We start from the raw sequence: 23,745 nt of genomic DNA, 5'->3' as shown, positions 1-23,745 counted from the left end.
GTTGAGGTTTAGTTCATGAAATCTTGTCCTATCCCAGTGACTTCAAGAACTCTACCTTTTATCTTCCAGCAGATTTAGTATTTCTTTTTTTTTTTTGTCTTTTTCATTTTTATTGGTACCGGGGATCGAACTCACGACCGCCTGCTTGCAAGGCAGGTGCTTATGCCGCTGAGCTAAATCTCCAGCCCCCAGATTTAGTATTTCTGTATTTCTGTTTTAATATTTAAATCTTTGATCCATTTTGATTTTAGTTTTGTGCATGGTGAAAATTACGGGACTCGCTTTGGTCCTGAGCATGTGGAAAGCCAGTTTTTCCAGCACCAGCAAACATGTTTGGCCCCTTTTGCAAAGAAGGTGGCTGAGTATGTCTGGAGTTGTTTCTGCATCTTCTAATCTGTTCCATGGATCCTCAGGTCTGTATTTCTCCCCCCAAAACCGTGCTTTTTTTTTTTTAATGACAGTAGCTTTGCAGTATAATTTTATGTTAGAGATTGTGATGCCCCCTGCCTTGTCTTTATTGCCCAGAACTGTTTTTTGTGACAGGGTCTCAACCCCAGTGCCTCTAGGGAAATTGCTTCACAGCCAAGGTGGTGGCCAGCAGATGGGGGAGGCTGGGCAGCAGTGTGATGGTGGGCCTGTGGTGCTGACTTCAGGGCGGAGCTGCTTGTCATGGGTACGCCTGCAATCCTAGCTCCTTGGTAGGCTAAGGCAAGAGAATCACAAGTTCAAGGCCAGTTGAGCAGCGTAGCAAGGCCCTATCTCAAAGGGTAAAAGAGGCTGCAGGGCCTGTGTGAAGTCCTGGGTTCAATTTCTAGTGTATCAAAAAAAGGAAGAAACAGAGACCTGTATGATGGAGAAAACAGATTTCCAGCATGGGAGCATGAAGCTTTCAGGGCCGTGTTGCAAATGCTGTCCCACTGCGGGGAGGGCAAGTCCTGTGTGTTTCAGCAGAGAGGAGGACAGTAGAGATGGGTGTCTCAGGCCTCAGGAGAGGGTCGGGCTCCCATTGGTGGGAGGAATGGCTCTGAGCTGCTGCACTTAGGTGACTGGGTCACAGCAGTATCCATGTGTTCACGGATATGGGGGAAAGCGTTTTGAATGTTTTTACCATAAATAAGAAGTGTTTGAGGAGGCAGGTATGTTGGCTTGGATTCAAACCCTACACCCTGTATCCATGTGTGGAAACATGGCCCTGAAGTATGTGTAATTTTTTTTTTTTTTTTGTCTTTTTCCTTTTTATCGGTACCGGGGATCGAACTCACAACTGCCTGCTTGCAAGGCAGATGGCTTATGCCCCTGAGCTAAATCCCCAGCCCCAGTATGTGTAATTTTTATGTTTTGTGTATTAGTTAAAATTGAATAAAAGTACCAAGAAGGAATCATGGCTTTGAATGTCTAGAATCCACCTGCTGTGCAGTGGGTACTGTATTTTGAGGTAGAGTTTGTCAGACATGGCAGCCTAACCCCTTTGTATGGCCTGGTAGCTGAGAAGGCTTTTACATTTTTAAATGGTTGAAAAATGGAGAGAATAATACTGTTTTTTTTGATGTGTGAAATTCTGTGAGATTCAAGTTCCTGGTGTTCCCAGAGAAGTGGTACTCCTCCTTTTGCTTGTGCATGGTCTGTAGCCTGAGGCTGCCTCTGTCCTACAGCAGCATCCAGCAGCCTGCATGCCCTGCTGTGAATCCCAGCCCCAGAGGAAGCCGACCTGGGCCCCGTGTGTGCACACCTGACTGTGCAGAACTAGGTCCCAGGCCTGTTATCAGTCACTCTGCCACAGTGTCTCCCACAGAAAAATCTGTCTTCTTTTTCTTTGAAATGTGTTGTTACCAGTGGTATGCAGACATACAGTAGGCTGGTGGTGGCCTCTTCTGCACATAGCAAGCGTAGATGAGTTTTCTAGTTTACATCATCTTTATTGTTGTTCATTTTGTTTGTGGTACTGGAGATTGAACTCATAACCTCAAGCTTGCCAGGCAGGTGCTTATGCCACTGAGCCAAATCCCCGACCCTTACATTGTCTTTAGAATCATACGATGGAATGTGAAATTTGGATGCTGATGTGGTAGAAAGGCCTTAGGAAGAGTTTCTCAGTAGTGGTTGTGCAGAAAAATACTGTTGTAGTTAGAGTTTGGAAGAGAACAATTAGAAGCAGGACATGGAGTTTATAATAATATTTTTATGATGGTCACCCAGAATTAACACAAGAAAATGCAGGAAATCTATCAACAACACTTAAAGACAGAATATTTAGTCAAGGGCCTGAATCCCACAGCAATGTCCCACATGAGTCCAGATGAAAACCCAGAGCTCATGACAGTGCCTCCCACAAGTCCAACTGGAGGTCCAGAGCCCACAAGGAGGATTCATGCCAGTCTCTTTTACAGATCTGTGCTGGAAAGGCCCAAAGGTCAGCAGCATGAAGGAGCTGTGCTGGTAGGTTGAGGGTTCTACGCTGGAGCTGAGAAGTCACACAGCAAAGACAGAGCTGTCCTGAAAGGTGCCACAGCCATCCTCAGCAACATGGAGACCCCGAGCTCCTCCGATGACAAGCACAGTCAAGTACTTGCGAGGAAGCCAGCATGACGAGTTCATCCTGGCGACCAAGCAGCACACGTCTTCCTCTCTGGAGCCAGGAAGCCATGGCTCGATGTGAGGATCAGAGCTTCTCCAGCAGAACCAACAGCTCAAACAGCAACTTGTAGGAGAACTCACAATACCTCAATGCAATGGCTTCTCCTTCTCAATGTCTCTATTTATGCTGGCAACTTTCCTCAGGTGGAACATCTGCTCTCAGAGCCATGCTGATGTAATCCAGCTGGTGTTAAGTTGACCACCAGTTTTTAATCCATAACAGGTATAAAAGGAGGTCCTCATGGTAGTAAGTTTGATCCCTGGTACAAAAAAAAGGAGGCCGTTAGCTGGATGTGGCGACCCATGCCCACAGTCCAAGTGCTCTGGCAGGCTAAGGCAAAAAAATCCCAAATTGGATCCAACATGAGCCACTTAGTGAGACCCTGGGCTATAAGTTCAGTGTGGAGGCTGTGGGTTCGATCCCCAGTAACCCCCACCTCCAAAGAAAAAAGAAGCTCTTGAGGCAGAGGAGCAAGGATCTCAAGTTGTCAGCAGGACTGCTGCACGTGCAGAATACCAGGATACTGCTGGCAACTGGGCCATGGGAAAGGCATTGCATGGGTGTGGCAGTCGGGGTCCTGTGAGCTCTAAGCTGACTGTGGGGCACGTTCCCCCTCAGCAGGACCCACTCCTGAAGCTGGTCTGGCTTTTACCAAGGTGGGAGGTTGTGAATGTTGCTCTGTTGGCCCCAACTCTGCAGAGCTTGCATGAGTGCCATGACCTGCTGCTGTGTGTTGCCAGCCAACTCCATCCTGCCCATTTGCACTCTGTTGAGAGCAGAGGAGAGAGAGACACGTGAGGGTTCCTCACTGTGTGCATTTGGGGCAGGTGCTCAAACGCTGCTTAGCACCTGCAGTGCTCCTGCTGACCCTGTACTGAACTGAAGGATCCCAGGGGCCAAGGGACCAAGGAAGGTTTCCTGTGTGTGGTATTGTTTGCATGGCCCTTGCTGCCTGCAGTTTGAATTCTGCCACATTCCCTATTGTGTTGTTCGTGAGCATCGCCAAGGAACAATTCTGTGTCCTTGCTGAGCTTAGCTTCTCGTCTTATTTTGCTTGCAGGTCGCTGCCATGGTCAGGTCCCTCTTGGCCCCTGCAGGGTGGGGCCCACCTTCCCTCCCAAGGGGCAGCTCTGGGCCTTGAGGGGCAGGGAGCTAGTTTAGACTCTGTCCTTCCACTGAAGCCCAATACCTGGTTGCTCTCCTAGTACATGTGTTAGTTTTTAGAGCAAATGAGAACACACTATAAAAAAGGATGAAGAATTCACATTGGTTTTTCTTCCTTTACATGGAAGTGTGTGCTTTGAGAAGAGAGGGCCTGTTTTTCTGTAACCTTGGCAAGTTGTCAAAATCTCAGTTTCACTCTGAGCCTGACTGTCTCCTCACCACATCGTTCTGACTCCCTGTGACAGAGGTGGTCAAGCCTGGGAATGTGTATTGCAGCAGATGGCAGTTTTTGTTTTTTGTAGTTTTTTTGGTGGTGGCGGGGGTGGGGGGTAACAGGGCTCAAACTCACTTGCCAGGCAGGTTCTATGCCAATGAGCTAAATCTGCTAAATCCTTGGCCCCAGCTGACAGTTCTGTTCTCTTACTCTTGTAGTTTAGGGGCAGGCCTATCCTGTGGGATAACCCTCACTTTATGCCGAGTACCACAGAAATGGGCCAGTGGGGTGAGGGGGTAGTCTGTGCTTCCCCTGCTTGGAAGATCTGCACCAGGTGACTGCTGGACTCCACGGTCCTTGATTGCATTTGGTCCCCCCTCAGTGTGTGTCCTTGCCTTTCGTATCCTGCCTCCCCAGCCCTCAGCCTCAAGGCTACATTGCAAACCATACTTTCCCTGGGAGCTCACTTTCCACAGGCAGAAAAGCAGGTAGTTTCCTGCTGGGTTTTGTTCTCAGACTCAAAAGCTAGGAAATCAGTCCTTTTCTTTTCTTTTCTTTTCTGTTTTTTTCTTTTCTTTTCTTTCTTTTGACAGTGCTGTCAATTGAACCCAGGATCATGTGTGTGCTAGCGCTGCTGCTGCTTCCTTTCTTTAGTTTTTTCCTTTTTTGATAGGGTCTTGGTAAATTAATTGCCCAGGCTGGCCTTAAACTTGTGCTTCTCCTGCCTCAGCCACCTGAGTAGATGGGATAGTCTCTGTGCTCGATAGTCCCTGTTCTTGGTGCACGTGTAGCATATTACCTGCTTTACAGCCCATCACCTCAGCACATGAGAGAGGCTTTTGGGGTGGGGCTAGAGGTGAGCCGAGGGGGGTAGGTTTGTGTGGCCCCTACTGCCTCCTCTGTTCTCTCTGCCTCCACTTCCTCCTCTCTCCCTCAGTTTGACCCATTCCCTCTCTCTTCATTATTGTCCCTTCTCCACCCTGCCTTCAGCCCCTCCTGGTGTATCGTCTTTGTGAGGGCCAGATTTGAGCCTCCACTCAGGCTGCAAATCCAGGGAACCCTAGTATCCCAGAATGTGTCTGTGTACTTTGGCCACAGCATGCCTAAGTTGAAAAACTATTTTTATTATATTCTTAAATAGCCAGAGTTAACTAATGGACTATACATCTACTCAGAGTCAGATTGGCCTCCACCCGCCTTACTTCCTGTGCTGTGTTGCTGTTTGTGCAGTTCCTGCATTTTAATCAAAACAGCTGTCCAGAACCCAGCTGTTAGGATGTGACCTCATCAGGAGGGCCTGGTGCCTGAGCGCCATCTGCTGTTGGGACCAGGAACTTCTTGAGCAGGGGTCAAGGTTTCCTCAGTTTTGAGTTGCTTCTGTGAGTTGGTTGAGGTATTGGAGCTGAGGTTTGCATGGCTCACAGTTGTAGAAGTGGTCCCTGTGGCAGGTGGGGCTGTGTTCCCACAAGAAGGGGCTCTGCCTGCTGGACTTCGCTACTGCTGGACGCTATTGGCAGGGAGGGAAGGACTGGATGCTCCCCACCCCCAGTCAGTTGTACTGTACTGACAGCCCACAGGGGCTGTCTCAAGACAGTCTGTAAAAATAGTGTGTGGCTATGCAGTGGGACCTTATCAGTGCTCATCATGTACTTCTGTGGGGAAGTAGAATTTATCACCAAAAAAAAGTAGTTAAGCCAAATGTGTTGGCACATTCCTGTAATCCCGTTGTGTGGAAGGCTGAGTGAGGCAGGAGGATCAGTGAGAGTTGGAGAGCAGCTTCAGCTACCTGGCAGCAGAACCTTATGTCAATAACAAAAATAAATAACTAAGTAGTAGTTAAAAACAAGCTTTGAGAAGATAGCTTCTAGTTTTTCTTAGCCAGTGTGACAGTTGAGCTACAAACATAAATGATTTGTCAAGGTACCAAGTGACTGCATTTATTAAGTGCCCCAGGTTACAGCCTTGGTCCTCCTACTTTTGATACAGTAAGCTGGTAGCACAGTAAGGATATTTGTGAATGATATTTTTTTCTTTTTTGGTACTGGGGATTGAACTCAAGACCTCATGCTTGCCAGGCAGGTGCTTATGCCATTGACCTAAATCCTCAGCTCTTATGAATGCTTTTAAAGAAAAACATATTCAAGAAATTTTTACAGTTGTCTCATTTTTAAAGGCCACGTGCCTTGTTGACCGTGTTTTGGGAAATGGCATTATTTCCTGTTCTGTGTATTTTTGGCCTACTCTTCAGCTGGTTGGATGAGGTGGCATCAGGGTGAAGAGAGCAGTGCTTGTGTGCCGTGCCTTGGAGAGCAGTTGGCCACTGGGTCCCAGACACCAGTCTTGCTTAGCTCTCTGGGCTTTCCTCCAGGGACCCACCTTTGTCCCTATAGCAGGGGCAGCTGCTCACAGGACTCACTGTGTTCTCTCTGGTGCTACCGGAGGACAGCACCAAGTGAGCAAGCTAGAACAGAGGCCTCTTCCTGTAGAGACAGACAGCTAACACTTGGTGGTTGTGGTGGAGGATGACTGTAACTTGTGTTGGGTCATGGGCCAGGTGACAGTGCTCAGTGCAGACAGGACTGTGAGAGGACAGAGCAGCAGCCCCACCTGGGTTCTGCCTCATTTCCTGTTCTCTTTCCTGGGTCCAGCTGTGCCTCTGACCCTGGACTTGCAAGATCCTGTCTCTGTGCTTACTGGGCATCGAGGAGAAGAGATTGGGAGGAAGTAGGAATAGTTTAATTTTCAATTCCAGAATTAGCCATTTCCTAAAAGATGTAGATGTTAACATCCAGTTTCTTTTTCCATTTTATTTTTTTCTCCTTGGTACTATGAGTTGAACCCAGGGCCTTTGCGCTGAGCTACACCCCCAGCCATCCCCTCTGCCTTTTTTAAACTTGATTTTTGAAACAAGATCTCATAAAGTTGCTAAATAACCTACGTGGGGCTCAAATTTTTGATCCTTCTGTCTCAGACTCCCAGTGGGAGTGCTAGGATTACAGGTGTGCACTGCCACGCCCTTTCCAGTTTCTTTTTACTTTGTCATTATTAAACAGGATTTTGAGACAGATAATTGGACAATAAAGTTATCTAACTAGAGGAAACATAAAGTGACTAAATTAGAATGTGCTGTCCATGTACCTGGCCTTCAATGTCTTTGCTGTATTATTTCTAGGATGCTTCTGTAAGAAAGTCAGTACTGGCCCTTCTGAACCAATGCCATTTTTGAATTTTGAAAGAAAGTCAACTGTTGTCAGTATTTATAGTCTCAGCCTTCCCAGCTCATCACCAGAGACTTAGGTAGGACAGGCAAGAGGTATTAACAGTTTGTAAAAAAGAAAAAGGTGCATGGGCTTAGCCAGTGCCCAGGTAGGCGGGTGAGAGCCCACTGCGCAGTTTTCCCCAGTCTGCCCAGCTTCTCTCTGGAGGTCGGCAAGGCCACACCTTCTGGCTGTGGAAACTGCCTTGCTCTTGTCCCAGTTGCCCAGGAAGCAAACACCAGGTGGCTCCTCACCCAGGTTACCTCTGAGGTTCATCTTCCCAGCTGGCAAATACAGGGCCCTGGGGGTTATTCATCCTGTCATGAAGTGGTTTGTTTCTTCTGCTTCTAGTCATTTTTCATTAATGAATGACTTGATGGAGTTTTGTTTTGGGGCTTGTGTGTGTTTGCTTGTTGGTTTTTGTTTTGAAGACAAGGTCTCACTGTGTAGCCCAGACTGGCCTCAAACTCAGCAGTCCTCCTATCTCAGCTTCCCAAGTGGGATTACAGGTGTGGGCCACCACATCTGGCCCTAACAGAGTTGAATTTTAGAGAAGGATAGGCTGAATGTGGTAGTCCAAAGCTGTAATCCCAGCTACTCAGCAGGCTGAGTCAGGAGGATTCTTAAGTTGAAACCCAGCTTGGGCAATTGAATGAGGTCCTGCTGCAAAATAGGACAATATGAAGATGACAAAATAACCCAGTGGTAGAGCACTCTCCTGGTATGTGGGAGACCCTGAGTTCCATTCCCAGTACCATAAGGAGAAAAAAAAAGAACAAGCATTCCTGGGTTGAGACAGTAAAGTTAATTTGCTTTTCATGTCAAGAAAGGGAAGTGGCAGTGCTTGTCAGCGTGTAGTTTAAGCAGGTGACAAATCAAGGACTTTACACTTGCTTGTCCTTCTCCATGGGACTTTTTGGTTGGCTGTCCGGCTCGGCAGAACAGCTGTCTGTGGATACTTTACAAAAGCCCCTCAGCCTTCTCTTCTGATCCTGTTTGTCCTTCGTGAACAGCACCTGACACACCAGAATTTGGGACATCATGTATGCCTTCCTCAATGGCAGAGTGAGCCCTGTGGCAGCCAGAGCCGCCCATCTCCTGAGAGTCCCTTTCTGCTGTGCCTGGCACGTAGTAGGGGCTTGGCAGATGGTTGTAGAGTGAGTAAGTGCAGGCGCCTAGACCTATGTGTGGAGGCCGTTTCATTAAGTGTTTTATGGCTAACTTAAAACTTAGTCCTCTTTTATTATGGTCACATAGTGTTTCCCTGTGTGTACTCATCCACATACATGTTGTTGGCTGGCACAAAAGCAGGCTGGAGATGTGTGGCTCTCAGACAAACCCCTCTGCCCACCCCAGGGAGCTGAGGCCTCCTCACCGCTCCCTTCTTCCAGTGCCTCCTGAGTGCAGCCTGTTCAGCACAGAGCTGGGAAAGCCTGTCCACAGACCACTTTCTATTCTGTGAGTCTGTCCAGGAAACATTACATACTTAGGCCTTAGGCTGCTAAGTTTTCCTTGACTATAAGTGACTATTCTGCTTTTTAAAATTGTGTCCGGTTCTATAAAACAGTAACATCTCCAGCATTTCTGTGTGAGACAGTGGTCCAGATCTGGCAGAGTACCTGTGTCACCCTGGCTTGGCCTCCTTGGAGCTTCTGACTCAGACTGTAAGGAGGGGGTTGGGACATAGTTGGGTAGGCAGAACGTGATGAATTAAGCATAGCTTAAAAGTTGGGCTTTCATCTGTAGGAGGAGTATTTGAAGACTTTCGAGCGGAGGAGTCACATGTCAGAACTGTCCTTCAGAAAGATAAATTAGGCAGTGATGTTCAGATGGATCGAAAAAGAAAGGAGGTAGGGTAGAAAAGCAGATTGGTAAGGAGCCCAGGCAGAGGGCTGGAAGGAGTCATGGAGAGCAAAGCACTGGGGGCACCAGTGGATGCAGGGGTGGCTGGGGACAGGGGGATCTTTGTCTTGGAGGGCATCTATGAGTGGTGAGGTCCCATGGAATGGTCTCTAAGGGTATCAAACAAGGTTACTTGTAGATGGAGGAGGGGCTTGGGCTCCAAACACTGCAGAGGTAGTTTTCTAGACATTGGGTACAGCCAGGGAAAAGGAACACAAGGATGGTAGAAGAACCTCAAAAACTATTCCTGAACCAGCTGGGTACCCCAGAGCACTGTGGCTCACATGTGGTCTAACGTGCATATAAGGAAAGGAAAGAGTGTGAGGAGCCAGCATGGAGGATGTTCCGTTCAGCAAAGACTGCCACCTAGACGTGGTGGTGACATCACTTGTCATCACAGCACTCTGGGGGCTGAGGCAGGAGGATCAGAAATTCAAACCCAGCCTTGGGAAATTTAGTGGTTTAGTGCAACTGTCTTAGAATTAAAAAGAAATGAGACAAAGCTTGGTGCAGATGCTCTGGATTCAGTCTCCATCACCTTTTTTTTCATTTATTGTTTGGTTCGGGGGATTGAACTCAAAAGCTCGAGCTTGCCAGGCAGATTCTTATGTCACTGAGCTAAATCCCCAGCCCTCTTTTTTTTTTTTTTTTTTCCTACTGGCGATCAAACTCATGACCTTGCACTTAACAGACAGGTGTTTATGCCCCTAAGCTATATCCCTGGCCTATTTATTTATTTTAAATGGAACAGGTCTTTATTGGAAGAGATCTCAGAAGTCCTAACACACAGGTGGTTGTGATAAATACATAATATAGTAAGAAATACATAATATCCAGCATTTCTTTTTATTTTTCTTTTGGTACCAGGGATTGAACTCACAACTTGGTACTTGCCAGGCAGGCGCTTGTACCACTGAGCTAAATCCCTGGCCTCCTTGGCCCTTTTAAAAAAAATTTTATTAAAGGAAGAAAAAACTACAAACCAGAGATCTGTGAAGCTCATGGAGCCCTAAGCGCTACAAATACAAACAGAAACCCAGCACCCAGTACATTGCTGTCCAGTGCTGAGAAGAATAGTATTTTGAATACAGGTAGGAAAAAGGCGTCACATTGCAGGTGTGGGTAGTGGCCACCCACGGGAGACGGGACAGTGGGCTGGTGCTTGCAAGAGGCTGCTCCCTGGCCAGGTGGATGGACAGAGCTGAGTAGCTGCATTGGTATACTGAGATACTGCAGGAGTTTTGTGTGTGTGCTATGTTTGCAAATAAAGCGGATACATTTGTATTTACTCTGGCGTCTTTCGCATTTTAATTATTTTAAGTTTTGACGAAATGATTCTATGAACTCCTGAGGTGTTTCTCTGTCCCCCCACCTTCCTCTCTCTTCCAGTCTCCTCTCCCCTTCCCCTGCCTCCCTCTGCCTTTTCCTTTCTTCCTCCCTCTCCCTCTCCCCTTCTCTCCCTTTCCCAGTGTTGTACACATGCTAAGCACATGTTCTGCCCTTGAGCTACGTGCCCAGTCCCTTCAGCCTGGTTTTTAAAAATCTCTAACCTTAAGTCCTCTGATGGCTTATTTTTTCATTTTTGTTCTCATTTTTGAGACAAGGTCTTACTCTGTAGTTTCGGCCGGCCTCAGATTCACAATGCTGTGTAGCCCGAGCTGGCCTCAAACTTACTTTTGCTGCCTTAACCTCCTGAGGACTGCATTTACAGCTGTGTGCTACCATGTCTGCAGGATTTCTAAAGGGAAGATAGATGCTTAGCAAGTACTTCTACCTCCCATTTCCACACCCATGCCAGGCCTGTTAGAACGCCTTCAGAGTGACCTTCATGAGTCTTTCCTTGCCAGGAGTGGTCTTTCTTCTGCCTGGACCCATTGTCAGCTGCTAGCAGCTACTGTATCTCAGCTCTCCATTGTATCTTTGGACCCATCAAGGGTAGTTGTGAGATTCCCACAGTAGGCTTTGGTTCTATTAAGTCTCTAGTTCTCAAAGTTGGTACTACTGGCTTAGGCTCACCATTCTGTGGGAGCAGTAGCCCTGCCCTGTCCTTAGCACTGATTTCTACAGGTTGTGGATTCAGTGGAAGACCCTGCAGGTGGGTCTTGATTTCAGTGCTCTGTGTCTCCAGGCTGCACTGGTGGGACAGTGTGAGTGCCCCCAGCACTCTCCCGTCACCATAGCCACTCGGGCTCCTACATCAAGAACACACGCTGATCACCTACTGTCTTCTCCGGGAAAAGAGGGAACTTGAACTTTGCTTAATAACTTGAACAGAAGACAGTCTAGACATCGTGCACACAGTGCGATTTTTCTGCCTAATTTTTCTTTTCCTTTCTGTTAGTATGGAACATTCCTGGAAGGAGTTATATTCAGAGGATGGGATTAATATGCCCTAACATTAGGATGAATTCTTTCCTGGGACCAGGGTTGCTTCCTGAGGCCCCCTGGTAGTGATTATAAGCTGGGTGGGGGGGCATTGAGCACCCGCCAGTGACCTCACCTAGAATCTAGGTCAGTGGTAGCGAGGGTGCGAGTTCAGGACTGCACTCGAGGGACCCACCTTGCAGCAAAGGTTTTTGGAGGCGGCAGTCGTTTGCATTTACTGATTATCTTCTGTGTTCCCTGACTTCCACTTCCACACCCACATTTTCTTTTTTGAGATGAAATTCTCATAACATAAAATTAAGCCATTTTAAAGAGAACAGTTCATTGGCATTCAGTACATTCAGCATTGTGCGGCTGTTACCTCTGCCTGATTCTGCATGTTCATTGTTGCCCCCTGAGGAAACTTCTTTCCTGCTGCAGGGACTCTGGTGACCACTGCATTCTTGTCTGATCCATTTGGCTATTTTGGATTTTTCATAGAAACCAGATCATGCTTTGCATGTCTGGCTTTATTGAACTTATATAACTTCTACATGATTCATGCAGGTTAGCACATGGCATCCATGCTTCTCTCCTGGTTACAGCTGAGTAATGTTGTGGATAGACCGCATTTTGTTTGTCCATTTCACTCATTGATGGGAACTTGGACAGATTCCACTTTCCGGCCAATGAATACAGCTGCTAGGACGCTAATGTCTATTTGTATTGAATCCTTGTCCCAGTTCTTTGCATGTGTACCTAGGAGTAGAGTTGCTATGTTATGTGGAAATTCTGTGTTTAACTTTTGGAAGTTTTGAACTTTTGTTTCATACCTACTTCTGTTATCAGAAAAGTAGGTGCTTGTTTTTACATAAGCAGTGTAATTCCACAATTATGTACTTTTTCAGTTTGGCCTATTGACATCTCTCCTGAGCTAATCTGGTGTGCATGTATGTGCAGGCCTATGAATTCCTGACCTGGTGCATAGGTAGATTGTAGCCCTTCAACACGGTTTACATGGGGACCGTTGTACATGCTTGTAGCTAACTTAATTTCCAGAAGGTACCACTCGCTACTTCAGGAATGATCTAGACTTAGAATTTCCTTTTTGACTGAAGTGTGTCTGGGGGATTTGGCTGTCTCTCCTGCGCTCTTTCCGGCTGTGTCCTGGACACTACAGAGGCATGGGAATGTTTCTCTAGCCAGGACTTAGGGACCAGCCAGAGACCCCTTAGAAAGCAGGCCAGGTCCTCTGTGCTGCCAGCCAAGGGGAATCTATTGAATTGCAGTGGTTTTTGTTTTTTTGTTTGGTACTGGGGGTCAGACTCACAACCTTGCACTTACTAGGCAAGTGCTTGGGCCTCTGAGCTAAATCCTGGCTCACAGTGGTTTTCATAACCCCAGCCATTTCCAAGGTATTTTCCTGCGGCTTTTCTGGGGAGGTTTTCAAAATAAAAAGTTGAGGTCAGATTTTTCTTTTAACATTGAAAAATGAAATGCTACAGTATTACTGAATGACAGTTTGGTGGGGTGACATGATAATAGAGAAGAAGTTGACAAGCGTGCTCTTACTTAAAGTGCAGCTAGTCACAAAACACCACAACCTGAATACCACACAAACAGTGTTCTCTGTTACAGGGAGATTTACGTGTTGGAGTCCAGATCAGAAGCACTTCTGAATTAAGGTAATTTCACATATATAATTGATATACATCAATTTTTAAGGTACATTTAAATTTCTTCAGGATTTCTGTGTGTAATGGATATTGCTGGGGATCAAACTCAGGGTCCCCTGCGTGCTAAGTGTGTGTGCTGCTATGGAGTTGTACCTCTAACAACCTATTTTTTTTGTTGTTGTTGGAGTTCACCCACTTCTTTTTCATGGTAGTGGGTATATACCTCAGGACCTTGCAGGTGCTAGGCCTGCACTTTACCACTTAATTATGTCCTCAGACACTTTTCCTTTCCATGGTACTAGAGATTGACCCAGCACCTTCACACTGTGCTGCATCCCCAATCATTTTTGGTCTGTCTGTCCTGTTAGTCAGTCTGTCTGTCATTTTTTTGTTTGGGTTTTTCTTGGTACCAGGGATTGAACTCACAACCTCGCGCTTGCCAGGCAGGCACTTACACCACTGAGCTAAACCCCTGGCCCGCTATTGTGTTTTTTTTTTGTTGTTTTTTTTTGTTTTTGTCTTTTTCATTTTTATCAGTACCAAGGATCGAACTCACGACCGCCTGCTTGCAAGGCAGGTGCTTATGCCGCTGAGCTAAATCCCCAGCCCCCGCTATTGTGTTTTTGAGGCAAGGACTTGCTACGTAGTTCAGACCGGCCTCACACTCACAGCAATCCTCCTGCCTCAGCTTCCCAAGTGTTGGGGTTGCAGGTGTGTGCCACCACATCTGGCACCCTGCTAAGCTTGATAAGAAAGCAGCTTGCTCAGTAGATTGCCTGGGTCTGAAGACTCCATGCTGCTTGGTAAGAAGCAGGAGCCATCCAGGAGTTTGCAGCTGCCGAGCACAGGTTACCCACAGGTCCTGTACATACTTCCTATGTGTACTGATGTTCACTCACACACTGGTTTCCCGTCGTGCTGAGATTGTGGGCCTTGTAGGATGAGGGAGGGAAGAGCAGTGGCAGGTGGGAGCCATGTGTCAGAGAGGAGGAATAAGGAGATGCAGAAATTGCAGGTGCTAGGCCTGCACTTTACCACTTAATTATGTCCCCAGACCCTTTGGGGGAGAGGATTAAAGAACATTCCTGGGTATTTATGTGTTTTTCTCTTTCTGTTCCTTTTTTTGAGGGGTGTGCTGGGGATGGAAGCAGGGCATTATCACAGTAGGCACATGTTCTAGCCTGGGGCTTCACCCTTCCCTCATCTTGTGTTGAGACCTAGGCTCACGTTTGCCCACACTGCCCTCAGAACTTGTAATCCTCTTCCCTCAGCCTGGATTACAGGTGTGTGCTGACACACTGGTTTGAATAGTAGTCTTTGTCATGTTGCAGACATGGTTATTTAGCCCCAAGGCTGGCCATTTAAACATTGAAACAAATGTGTAAGCACTGAGGTAGAGGCTTTCTGAGTCACTTTCTTGTCATTGGAGTAAATGCAGGGGAAAGCAGGACTTGCTCTGGGCTGCCAAGACTTTGGTTCTATTCAGTTGGAGATTTTGTTCTTGAGATGTGTCTGCCTGTTTGTCTTACAGGTTCAGTGCATTTTTAAATGTGGTATTTAAGCAGTGCCAAAAAAATACTGGTTATTGTTTTAAAAGTATTTAGGAAATGTTCAGACATAAAAGTGCTTCAATATTTATAGGATTTTCCAGTTTTGTTTAATCACTTTTCTTCCCTTTCCTCTTTCCTTCCTTTCTTCTTTAAAGTGTTGCACAGCAAATCCCTCAGTTCAGTCATTCACTGCTACGCAGTCAGCATTTCTAACTCTGAAGAACTCAGATCCTTCACCCGGCCCAGCAAAGCCATTGATACCCAGGCTAGATTTCTGCTTCATTCAGATTTTTAAGTTATTCATTGTTGTTTTTGAGACAGGATTCTCCAAGATTGCCCAGACTGGTGTTGATCTGGCTTCAGCTTCATGAGTCTTGGAGCTTAGGCCAGAACCACTGTACTCCACTTGGACATTTGGATTTTGAATCAAGATCCAAAGCACTCAGCATTTTACGGGATTTTTTAATGGAAAATCAAAACAGATATAAATGTAACAAGTGGCCTAAGAATTCTGTAAGCAAGCTGGGCGTGGTGGCACACACCTATAATCTTAGCATTGACTCCTCAGGCAGGAGGGTAGTGGTGAGCTTGAGGCCAGCCTGAGCTATATAGCAAGATTTGTCTCAAAACAACAACAACAATAACAAAAAACCAAGACTTCCACTAGCATAGTACAGTGTTGGCGCCTGCTGCTGATCTCAATATACATACATCTCCACCTATGTCCCTCCTTAATTTGTTTTGAAGCAAGCTGCAGAAATAACATTTTGTTCTTGTATACAGAGGCTCATTAGATAAATGTAGCACTGTCCTTACACCTAAAAAGTGATTCCTTTCTGTTGCATTTACTTCACGTCTCCAGGCTTCCGTGTACTGCAGGTGCCATTAGTCTGGGGTAGGCCATACAGTTGACCTGAGTATGGTTCGAGTAAGGTCAGAGTTGCAGGTGGCTGCTACCTTGTTCTCCTAAGACACACCTGTCCCCAGAGGTTTTTCTGACAGACAAACCAAGGTTCCACCTAGGGCCTTTTTGTCAGAGTGTCTCACAGGACCTATTCCTTGTTAGAGCCTCCCAAGTGTTGTGGAACTTGGGCCTAAAAGGTTTCGCCAGATTTACTTTTAGTAATGTGACTTCATAGACATTGTCATGATCTTAAGGTATGATTGTGAGAATTGCTAAGCATCTCAGGACAGCAGTTTTTTGTTTGGGGAGTTTAGTTTTTGTTTTTTGAGATATGATCTTGCTGTGTATTTAATGCTGGCCTTGAGCACACTATAACCCACTGTGGAACCCAGGCAGGCCTGAGACTCTCCACGATCCTTCTTCCTCAGCATCCTGAGTGCTGCGATTCCAGGTGTGCACCATTGGGCGTGGCTTGTGTGTTTTTGACACAGGATTCTCTGTGTAATTCAGGCTAGCCTTGCATGGCACAGATTAGCTCAAACCTGAGTGATCTTCCTAGCTCGGCCTCTGAAATGCTAGTATAATAGTTGTGACCCTACACCCAGCTAGCAGTGTTTGTTTTACTCATCTGACTCCCACTGATGCTAACCATTGACTTTGAAGTTGCTCTGTTGGAGGGAACCCTTCGTATTTAATCACAGGAAGGTTAGCAGAGTGCTTTCAGACTGATGGCCTCGTTTAAAGTTAACATTAGCCTGTGACACCAGTGCCACCATTCCTGTTTGCAGTAACTAGAGCAAAGGGCAAGGCAGTTTGGTAGGAGACATTCCCTTCCTGTTTGCAGAACCAGACTCTTGACATTACTTCTTTTGCTATTAGTGAAGTCGTCCTTGGTGACTGTGGGCTTGGGGACACTGACACCTTCTTCCCTTAGTTCACAGGCCACAATTGGAGGGGTGCGGTGCAGCTGTGCGGATATCAGGAAATGGTGGTGCCCCACCAGGAGCAGTTGCAGTGCATGTGTGAGGCATTCTCTTAGAAACAGTGGTGCAGCGCATGTAAGAATACGTGAATGCGTCGTTCTTTCTGGTATCTCCCTGTCTCTTGCTGGGGACCAAGCCCAGGGCACTGAGCTGTTCCCTTGCTGTGTGCTTTCACATTATTTAAATTCCCGTGAGAAGCAGTTCCAGAACAGCAGTTCTAGATGAGACCCAGGGCAGATGTGGGTCACAAGCAGACCTCAGACCTCAGCAGGCCCTGTCTTAGTGGATTAGGCTGGAAAGTGCGGCCTCAGCACCTCGAGAGCTTACTGGAGCATCCCACAGAGGAGTGGGGCCTGCCCGGTGTGGGGCAGACTGATGGTGGGGCTTCCGGAAGGGCTGGGGACAAGGACGGTGGGCAGAAGGATAAACAGTCAATTGTGAGTAAGACTTCCAACATGTGCATTCATTTGTTTAAATTTTCAAAGTAATATTAGCAGTATTATCAATATTGGGCAATTGAATAGAAAAAACATGGCCAATAACTAATACAAGTGCTGTATTATATAAATGGGGACCTAAAACCATGAAAATTACTGTTTCCAAGTTTATATTCTGGTTTTCATTTAGTAAATACTAAGCATGCCTCCAGATTATTATGATGTTGTCAGGGTTTGTTTTTGTTTTTAAGTGTGGTTCCTAGGATGTAATTCAGCTGGCCTTGGATTACCTGTGTTGCCCAGACTAGCCTCAAACCTGGAGCCTTCTGCCTCAGCCTCCCAGGTGCTGATGTTACAAAGGTGCTGTGCTTGGCTATGTTACTGTTCTTAGTGATAAGGTTTAGGTCTTCCAGCAGCCGTAACGGTTAACTTCATCTGCTTTTCTAAACGGAGAGGTGTAGAGAAGAGCATGCATGCTCCTTGGCTGCAATGTCCAGAGCTATGAGCTCTAAGGTGGGTGTAAGCAAGCTCTGCGTGCGTGGGGAGAAGGAAGGAGCACAGAGCCCCTCTTCCTGGATCTTGCTCAGGTCCGGCTGCTGCAGAGGGTGAGTGTGGTGAATGGCATTGGCCTGGGCCTTTGCTGGCCCAGCTCCTGGGGCTACAAGTATGTGAGTCCATCCCCAAACTCTTTTTTTAAGTTTTATTGTCTTTATATTTTCATAAATTTGTCCCATACACAGACTACTATAGTGAGAAAAAGAAGTCCATTGTCAGACATTTAAATTTTTAAAAATTGTGTCCTCTAGTCTCCGTATTAAAAACTTTAATTGCCTGACGGGATTTTTCTTTCTCACACTTCTGTGAATAATAGATCAGAGAAAGTCTTACAGAAATCTTATTTTTTTATTAGTAGTAAAAATAGATATATCCTTTTTCTTAAAAATGTACTCACAGGGCTGATTTTTGTTTTATTTTGTTTCTTTTCTTTTTTTCTCTTTTTGAGACAGAGCCTTGCTGTGTAGTTCAGGTTGGACTTGAGCTCACTCTGTAGCCCATGCTGGTCTCAAATTTGGAATGATCCTCCTGCCTCCACCTGAGTGCTGGGATTACAGGTCTGCACTGCCATGCTCAGCTAAAAGCTAGAGATATAGCTCCACTGTGGCACAGTGCCTGCCTGGCAAGTGCAAGGTCTTGAGTTCAATTCCTGGTACTCCCCCACCAATTTTTGTTTTTAAATGTACACACCGAGACTGGTTTGAGTCTCTTCAAGGCCCCGTGGGCGCTCACTGATTGTCAAGGAGCTATGATGAAAAGGCAGTGCTAGTCATTTCTGCACCCACTAGTGAAGGGCGCGGGCTGGTTTTGTACTTTGTGCTTGTGAGTAGCCAGTAGTGTTGGTGTTACTGCGAAATTTTGGGAGGTCACTGAGCTAAGCAGGGCTTTTCATTTAAAATGAGTAGGGTCAGTGAATCCAAGGGTATTCTTTGAAAAGGTGGGGGGGGAGGTCTGAGGATGGAGGAGGGGAGTAAAAAAGGATCAAGATGTAGTATGGACTCTCCCAGGATGAGCGTGCTCACTGTGTATTGCAAAAATACATAGTACTACATTTATTTGTTTGTTTGTTTGTTTGTTTGTTTTTGGCTTTTTCATTTTTATCGGTACCAGGAATCAAACTCATGACTGCCAGCTTTCAAGGCAGGCGCTTATGCCGCTGAGCTAAATCCCCAGCCCCAGTACTACATTTAAAAAATTAAGGAAAAAGCCAATATAAGAAAGAGTGGTTAGGGACTAGGGATTTAGCTCAGCGGCATAAGCACCTGCCTTGCAAGCAGGCAGTCGTGAGTTCGATCCCCGGTACCGATAAAAAAGGAAAAAGACCAAAAAAAAAAAAAAAAAAAAAAGAAAGAGTGGTTGGGGCAAGGGATTGAGCACGTGCAAGGGTATAAGCGCCTGCCAGGAAAGTGCAAGGTTGGCTGGGCTCAGCGGCATAAGCGCCTGTCTTGGAAGCAGGCAGTCGTGGGTTCGATCCCTGGTCCTGATAAAAATGAAAAAGACAAAAAAAAAAAAAAAAAAAAAAAGAAAGTGCAAGGTCATGGATTTGATCCCCAGTGGCGAGGGCAACCCATTTGGGACTCTTTCTGTCTCTCAGAAGCTATTCCTATTCCCCAGTAAATTTTCCTACTCTTTGAAAAACAAAAGGATGACTAGGTTTTTAACGAACTCGTTTCTCTAACCTTAGGCAATGTAGTTGGCTGGTTGTCATGTAAACATGTTTCCACTTCATTTATTTATATGTGTGTGTGTGTGTGTGTGTGTGTGTGTGTGTATGTATATGTATATGTATATGTATATAATCTAGTTTTTAAAAGATGGTAGAGGAAAGGTTTGAGCAGTCATCCTGCCTAGCAGGGCAGCCAGCTTCACATGCAGGGCTCCCTTGCTCACCCTGGCCCTCGGGCCAGCTGCTATAACCTGTGCTGACAGAGTCACCCCAGCTTCCCAGCATTTCTTTGGAAGCAGATGCCACTCACTCATTGTGTAAACTACAACTTCTAACTTCTGCACTTCATTAGAGCTTAACTGCTTATGTTCCCCAGACTGGCCCTGTACAGTTAGGAAGAGGGCTTTGTTACAGCCAAGAGCAACTCATGGCATAGCTTTGAATGCGTGACCCTGCTCAGCACCTAAGCTTAACCTCATCTGAAGTACAGTGGAAACAGAAAGTATCAACGTAGCTTTCCATGTAAGACGTCATTTTGTATTCTGTTGGTCCTGTGTTGTCTCATACAGCAACATCCACGAATGTCAATCTTTACACTTCATAGACTACAGAGTAATAGTCAGGTGCTGGGGAATGCTTCGGTAGCCTTAGTTGCTCAAAAGGCTGAGGTAGAAGGCTCACTCGAGCTGACAAGTTCAAGACCAGCCTGGGCAACATAACCAAACTCTGTCTCCAACTACAAGAATCAACCAGTGGCACATGCTGTAATCCCAACACTCAGGTGACAGAGGCAGGAAGACCACTGTGAGTTCTAGGCCAGCCTGGGCTACACAGCAAGTAAGAGGCCAGCCTGAACTACACAGCAAAAACCCTGTCAAAAAGGAAAAAGAAAAAGAATCACCATTTTTTCCTGTAAAAGGAAACTGTCCCTACCATGTGACATTGCCCTCATCTAATACCAGCAATGCTTTATATCTGGGCACCTTCTTCCATAGTGCAGCTTCCCCATGATTCACAAGACTCACTGAAGGAAGGGCCTTTGGAAATCAGTATGGCACTCAGAACTCCTTCTAGAAGTGTCGCCATGTACCTGCCTTCCAGGCCACAGTGGCAGCAGCTATTCTGTGCAGGGGCTCTGCCTCAGGCTGCAGCTACATCCTGTGGACACACCTGCCTCAATACTGAGGCGGCACCAGTCAGGAGAGCTTTTGTGGTCATTAACGTGCACACATCAGGAGTTAGGCAGTGCGGCTGATGTGGTGATTCAGGTGTATCTGTGTAGAATAGGAAAGTTTTGAAATTTTAACAGCTCAGATTTTTGAGCCTTCCAGATAATTTTCCCAGATGTGTTTTTCAATTTCCAGAAAATAACTACTATTAACTAGGTTTCTGATGTATGTTATGTTAACCCTGTGACTCTTCGAGTGGAAGATTGAAGTCCTTTTCAAAAACCACATTTGCATGTGGAGCTAATTCTGTTCTCAAGTGATTAAAATATTGATAATTCCATCTGTGATTTGGGGGGCACTGTCTGCCTGACCTGAGTGGATATGCAGGGCTTAGCCTGTGCCTAGAAGTCAGGGGTGTTTCTGAGCCTCTTGGGGACCCAAGGCCTCCTTTCCTTCAGTGGGCTAGGAGGACCACTGGACACGCTGGCTGGCCAGAGTGCTGTGTGGACATCCTGAGATCTTCATGATCACTGCCACAGTCGCCTCAGTGCTGTCTGCTAAGTTATTGTCCTAGTTGTAGCAGCGTGGTGCTCACAAATGAGTCCTTTGTTACTGATTGACGGGGAGACCAAGTCCTGCTGTGACAGTCGCTTCTTTGGAACATTTCCTCCTTGCAGTCATCCCAGTGTTCCCAGCATTGTGTCACCCCAAGCATCATGGAGCTGTACATGCCGGTGCATGCCAGGCTCTGTCCCAGGCCAGTGTTGTATAAGTTGTGGCAGATGCTGAGGAAAGGGTCTCTGATCTATAGTGCGACGTCGCATTGAGCCCCATCTGCTGCTCACATTACCCAGCACTCACGCGCATTTTCCATGTTATGTCTTTTCAGATCCCGGATTCTCTGCGGCGGCAGTGGCAAAGAGTACTAAGTCCTGAGAATGAGCGAGCTTGACCAATTACGGCAGGAAGCCGAGCAGCTCAAGAACCAGATCAGAGTGGGTAGCGCTGTGGGCTCTGCGGCCTTTGGGTTAGGGCGGGAGTTGCCCACTGCAGGAAGGGCAGTTGGCAGGACAGTACACAGATACATAAGACAGCCTTCCTTCCTTTTTTTCTCTTTCCTTTTCTGTGTCTCTAGATTGAACCCACTTAGCTACATCCTCAACCTTTTTTATTTTTGAGAGAGGATCTCCTAAGTGTTGCTCTTTCTGGGCTGAAACCTGTGAGCCTCCTGCCTTAGCCTTTCACAGTGTGCAATTACACACCTAGGCCACCACACCAGGCTGCAAGTAAACCATAGTTGGCTCAGTGTGTTAATTACAGATTAGATAGTTGGCCTAGTGAGTGTTGTTTTCAGCATTTTGTCTTGCATATTTTTTTTCTCTTTTTTTTTTTTTTTTTTAACTTTTTATCGGTACCAGGGATTGAACTCAAAACCACCTGCTTGTAAGGCAGGTGCTTATGCTGCTGAGCTAAATCCCCAGCCCCCTGTCTTGCATATTATAATTTGTATTTGAAGAATTATGAAATATTTCTGTAAGATTGGTAATGTCTCCCTGTACCTGTTGTCTTCACGTTGGGAGTTGGCTTCATGAGCTCCTTGTGTTCAGTGTTGGAGGATATACATCCCCAGAGAGCGTGGCTGCTAAGAGGAGGACAGAATCGGTGCTTGGGGGGTTAGGGTAGGGGACTCACTAAAACAGTAAAAAAGTAGTTATTTTAGGTGCCCTGATTTAGTTTTTATTACTTTTGAAAGGTCATTTTCCCTTAGGATGATTATTAGAACCTTTAGCTTTAAAAAAGCTGTAGAACCTACAGCTTTAAAAAAAACTGCTAAACAAATCAGAAATGTCTGGCTAAGTATAAACTCAAGCAAAGACTGGCTTTCATGGAATTCTAAAATATGACAGATTTTCTTTTCCTTCCCTCTTCCTCCCTTCCTCCTTTCTTGTGGCAGTGCCCTAGAGCCGCCTGTAGGCCAGGCAAATGTGCTACCAGAGAGCTGCACCCATAACCCTGAGCATTGGATTCTAATCTAGGATCAGTACACATGTTAAGTTGCAGAATCTGTGAGCTTTTTTAAAAAGAGGAGAAGGTCTTAAGGGAATTAATTCCATTTTTGTGACCACTTTACAGAGAAATATGTAGTACAAGTATGTGTATCCTCAGACTTAATATGAAGAGTGAGAGAAAGGGAGGTAGGGCTTCTCAAGGAAAATCCAATATTAGTATACTTAGAGGTTTTGCTTGCTTGAAAGACCTTTCTCTTTAATTCTATTACCATCTGAAAGGCTTCTGCTACCCTTACAGAGCTGTACTTTCCAGGAAATTAGTAGCATGCCGTACAAGTCTAAACAACAGTTTGCTCTTCTGAGTGCAATGTAAAGACTAATTCTGTCCTTTAAACAGCCAGTTGCATGTTCAGGTGCACTACTGGGAGTTGGAGAAAGAAGTACTCAATAGTAGCTGTAGCAAAAAGAATCCTCGATTGTAAGAGTTTTAGAACTCAGTGTGTAAAAGACCTACTGAGTTCATTGTACACAAGGGAAATCTAGATCTTTAATGTTTTGACCTTGGCCAGAAATCCCAGAATTTGGGAGGTTAAGGCAGAAGGATCACTGGGAGTTTGAGGTCAATCTAGGCTACATAATGAGACTTGTCTCAAATTACTAAAGAAATATATAAATAAATAAAGCTTACCCTGGTCAGGATTGTTCAGCATGTCCCCTCCACCAGAATTAATAAAATATGTTCTGAAATACTTGTTTTCATGTAAAATTCCTGAAATACATGTTCAGGTAGACCCAAAAGACACACCCCCAACACCCTGCACTCATTTTTGAGGTGCCAACAATTGATAGTGTATGTTAGGCCTGTGCTCTGGTCCTGAACCACACTCTAGCCCATTTTTATTTTATTCTAAGACAAGCCTTGCTAAATTGCCCAGGTTGGGCACAAACTTGGAATCCTCTTGTCCTGGCATCTTCAGTGGCTGTGATTCTAATGCCGTCACACATGCCTGCCATCCCCTAAAATTTGCATGGCTTAATGTAAGCTTCAGTCTGATGTGGTGGTGCACTCCTGTAATCCCAGCATTCAGGAGGCCGAGGCAGAAGGATCACTGAGAGTTTGAGGCCATTCTTGGCTATGTATCAAGACCCTATTCTCTTCCTACACACAAAAATATATACACACACACACAGCTTTACAAAGCTCATTTTGTGGTAGCATTGTTCTTGGTAATAAAAAACTAAAGAAGCAAGAGATTATAT

At 45.9% G+C, this 23,745-nt stretch overlaps 1 protein-coding gene across 6 annotated transcripts in view; it reads left to right on the top strand.

Annotated features, from left to right (window-relative positions):
- Gnb1 (G protein subunit beta 1) overlaps nucleotides 1-23,745 on the top strand; it is a 61,921-nt gene that overhangs the window by 16,728 nt on the left and 21,448 nt on the right. For 4 of the 6 annotated variants that reach the window (XM_063235114.1, XM_063235115.1, XM_063235111.1 and 1 more), the window contains exons 2-3: nucleotides 13,175-13,221; nucleotides 21,366-21,471. In XM_063235114.1, the coding sequence (XP_063091184.1) occupies nucleotides 21,415-21,471 (57 nt within the window). In that variant the 5' untranslated portion in view covers nucleotides 13,175-13,221; nucleotides 21,366-21,414. Of the gene's footprint in view, nucleotides 1-13,174; nucleotides 13,222-17,021; nucleotides 17,087-21,365; nucleotides 21,472-23,745 lie in introns of those variants that run through there. The other 2 variants (NM_001173058.1, XM_063235112.1) reach the window with 2 other exon arrangements.

The sequence above is a fragment of the Cavia porcellus genome, unplaced genomic scaffold (assembly GCF_034190915.1).
Source record: "Cavia porcellus strain 051 isolate PalLab524CR breed Dunkin Hartley unplaced genomic scaffold, mCavPor4.1 scaffold_25, whole genome shotgun sequence".
Lineage (NCBI taxonomy): Eukaryota > Metazoa > Chordata > Mammalia > Rodentia > Caviidae > Cavia > Cavia porcellus.
The sequence above is the reverse complement of the archived record's forward strand: the minus strand, read 5'-3'. Positions and strand labels throughout refer to the sequence as shown.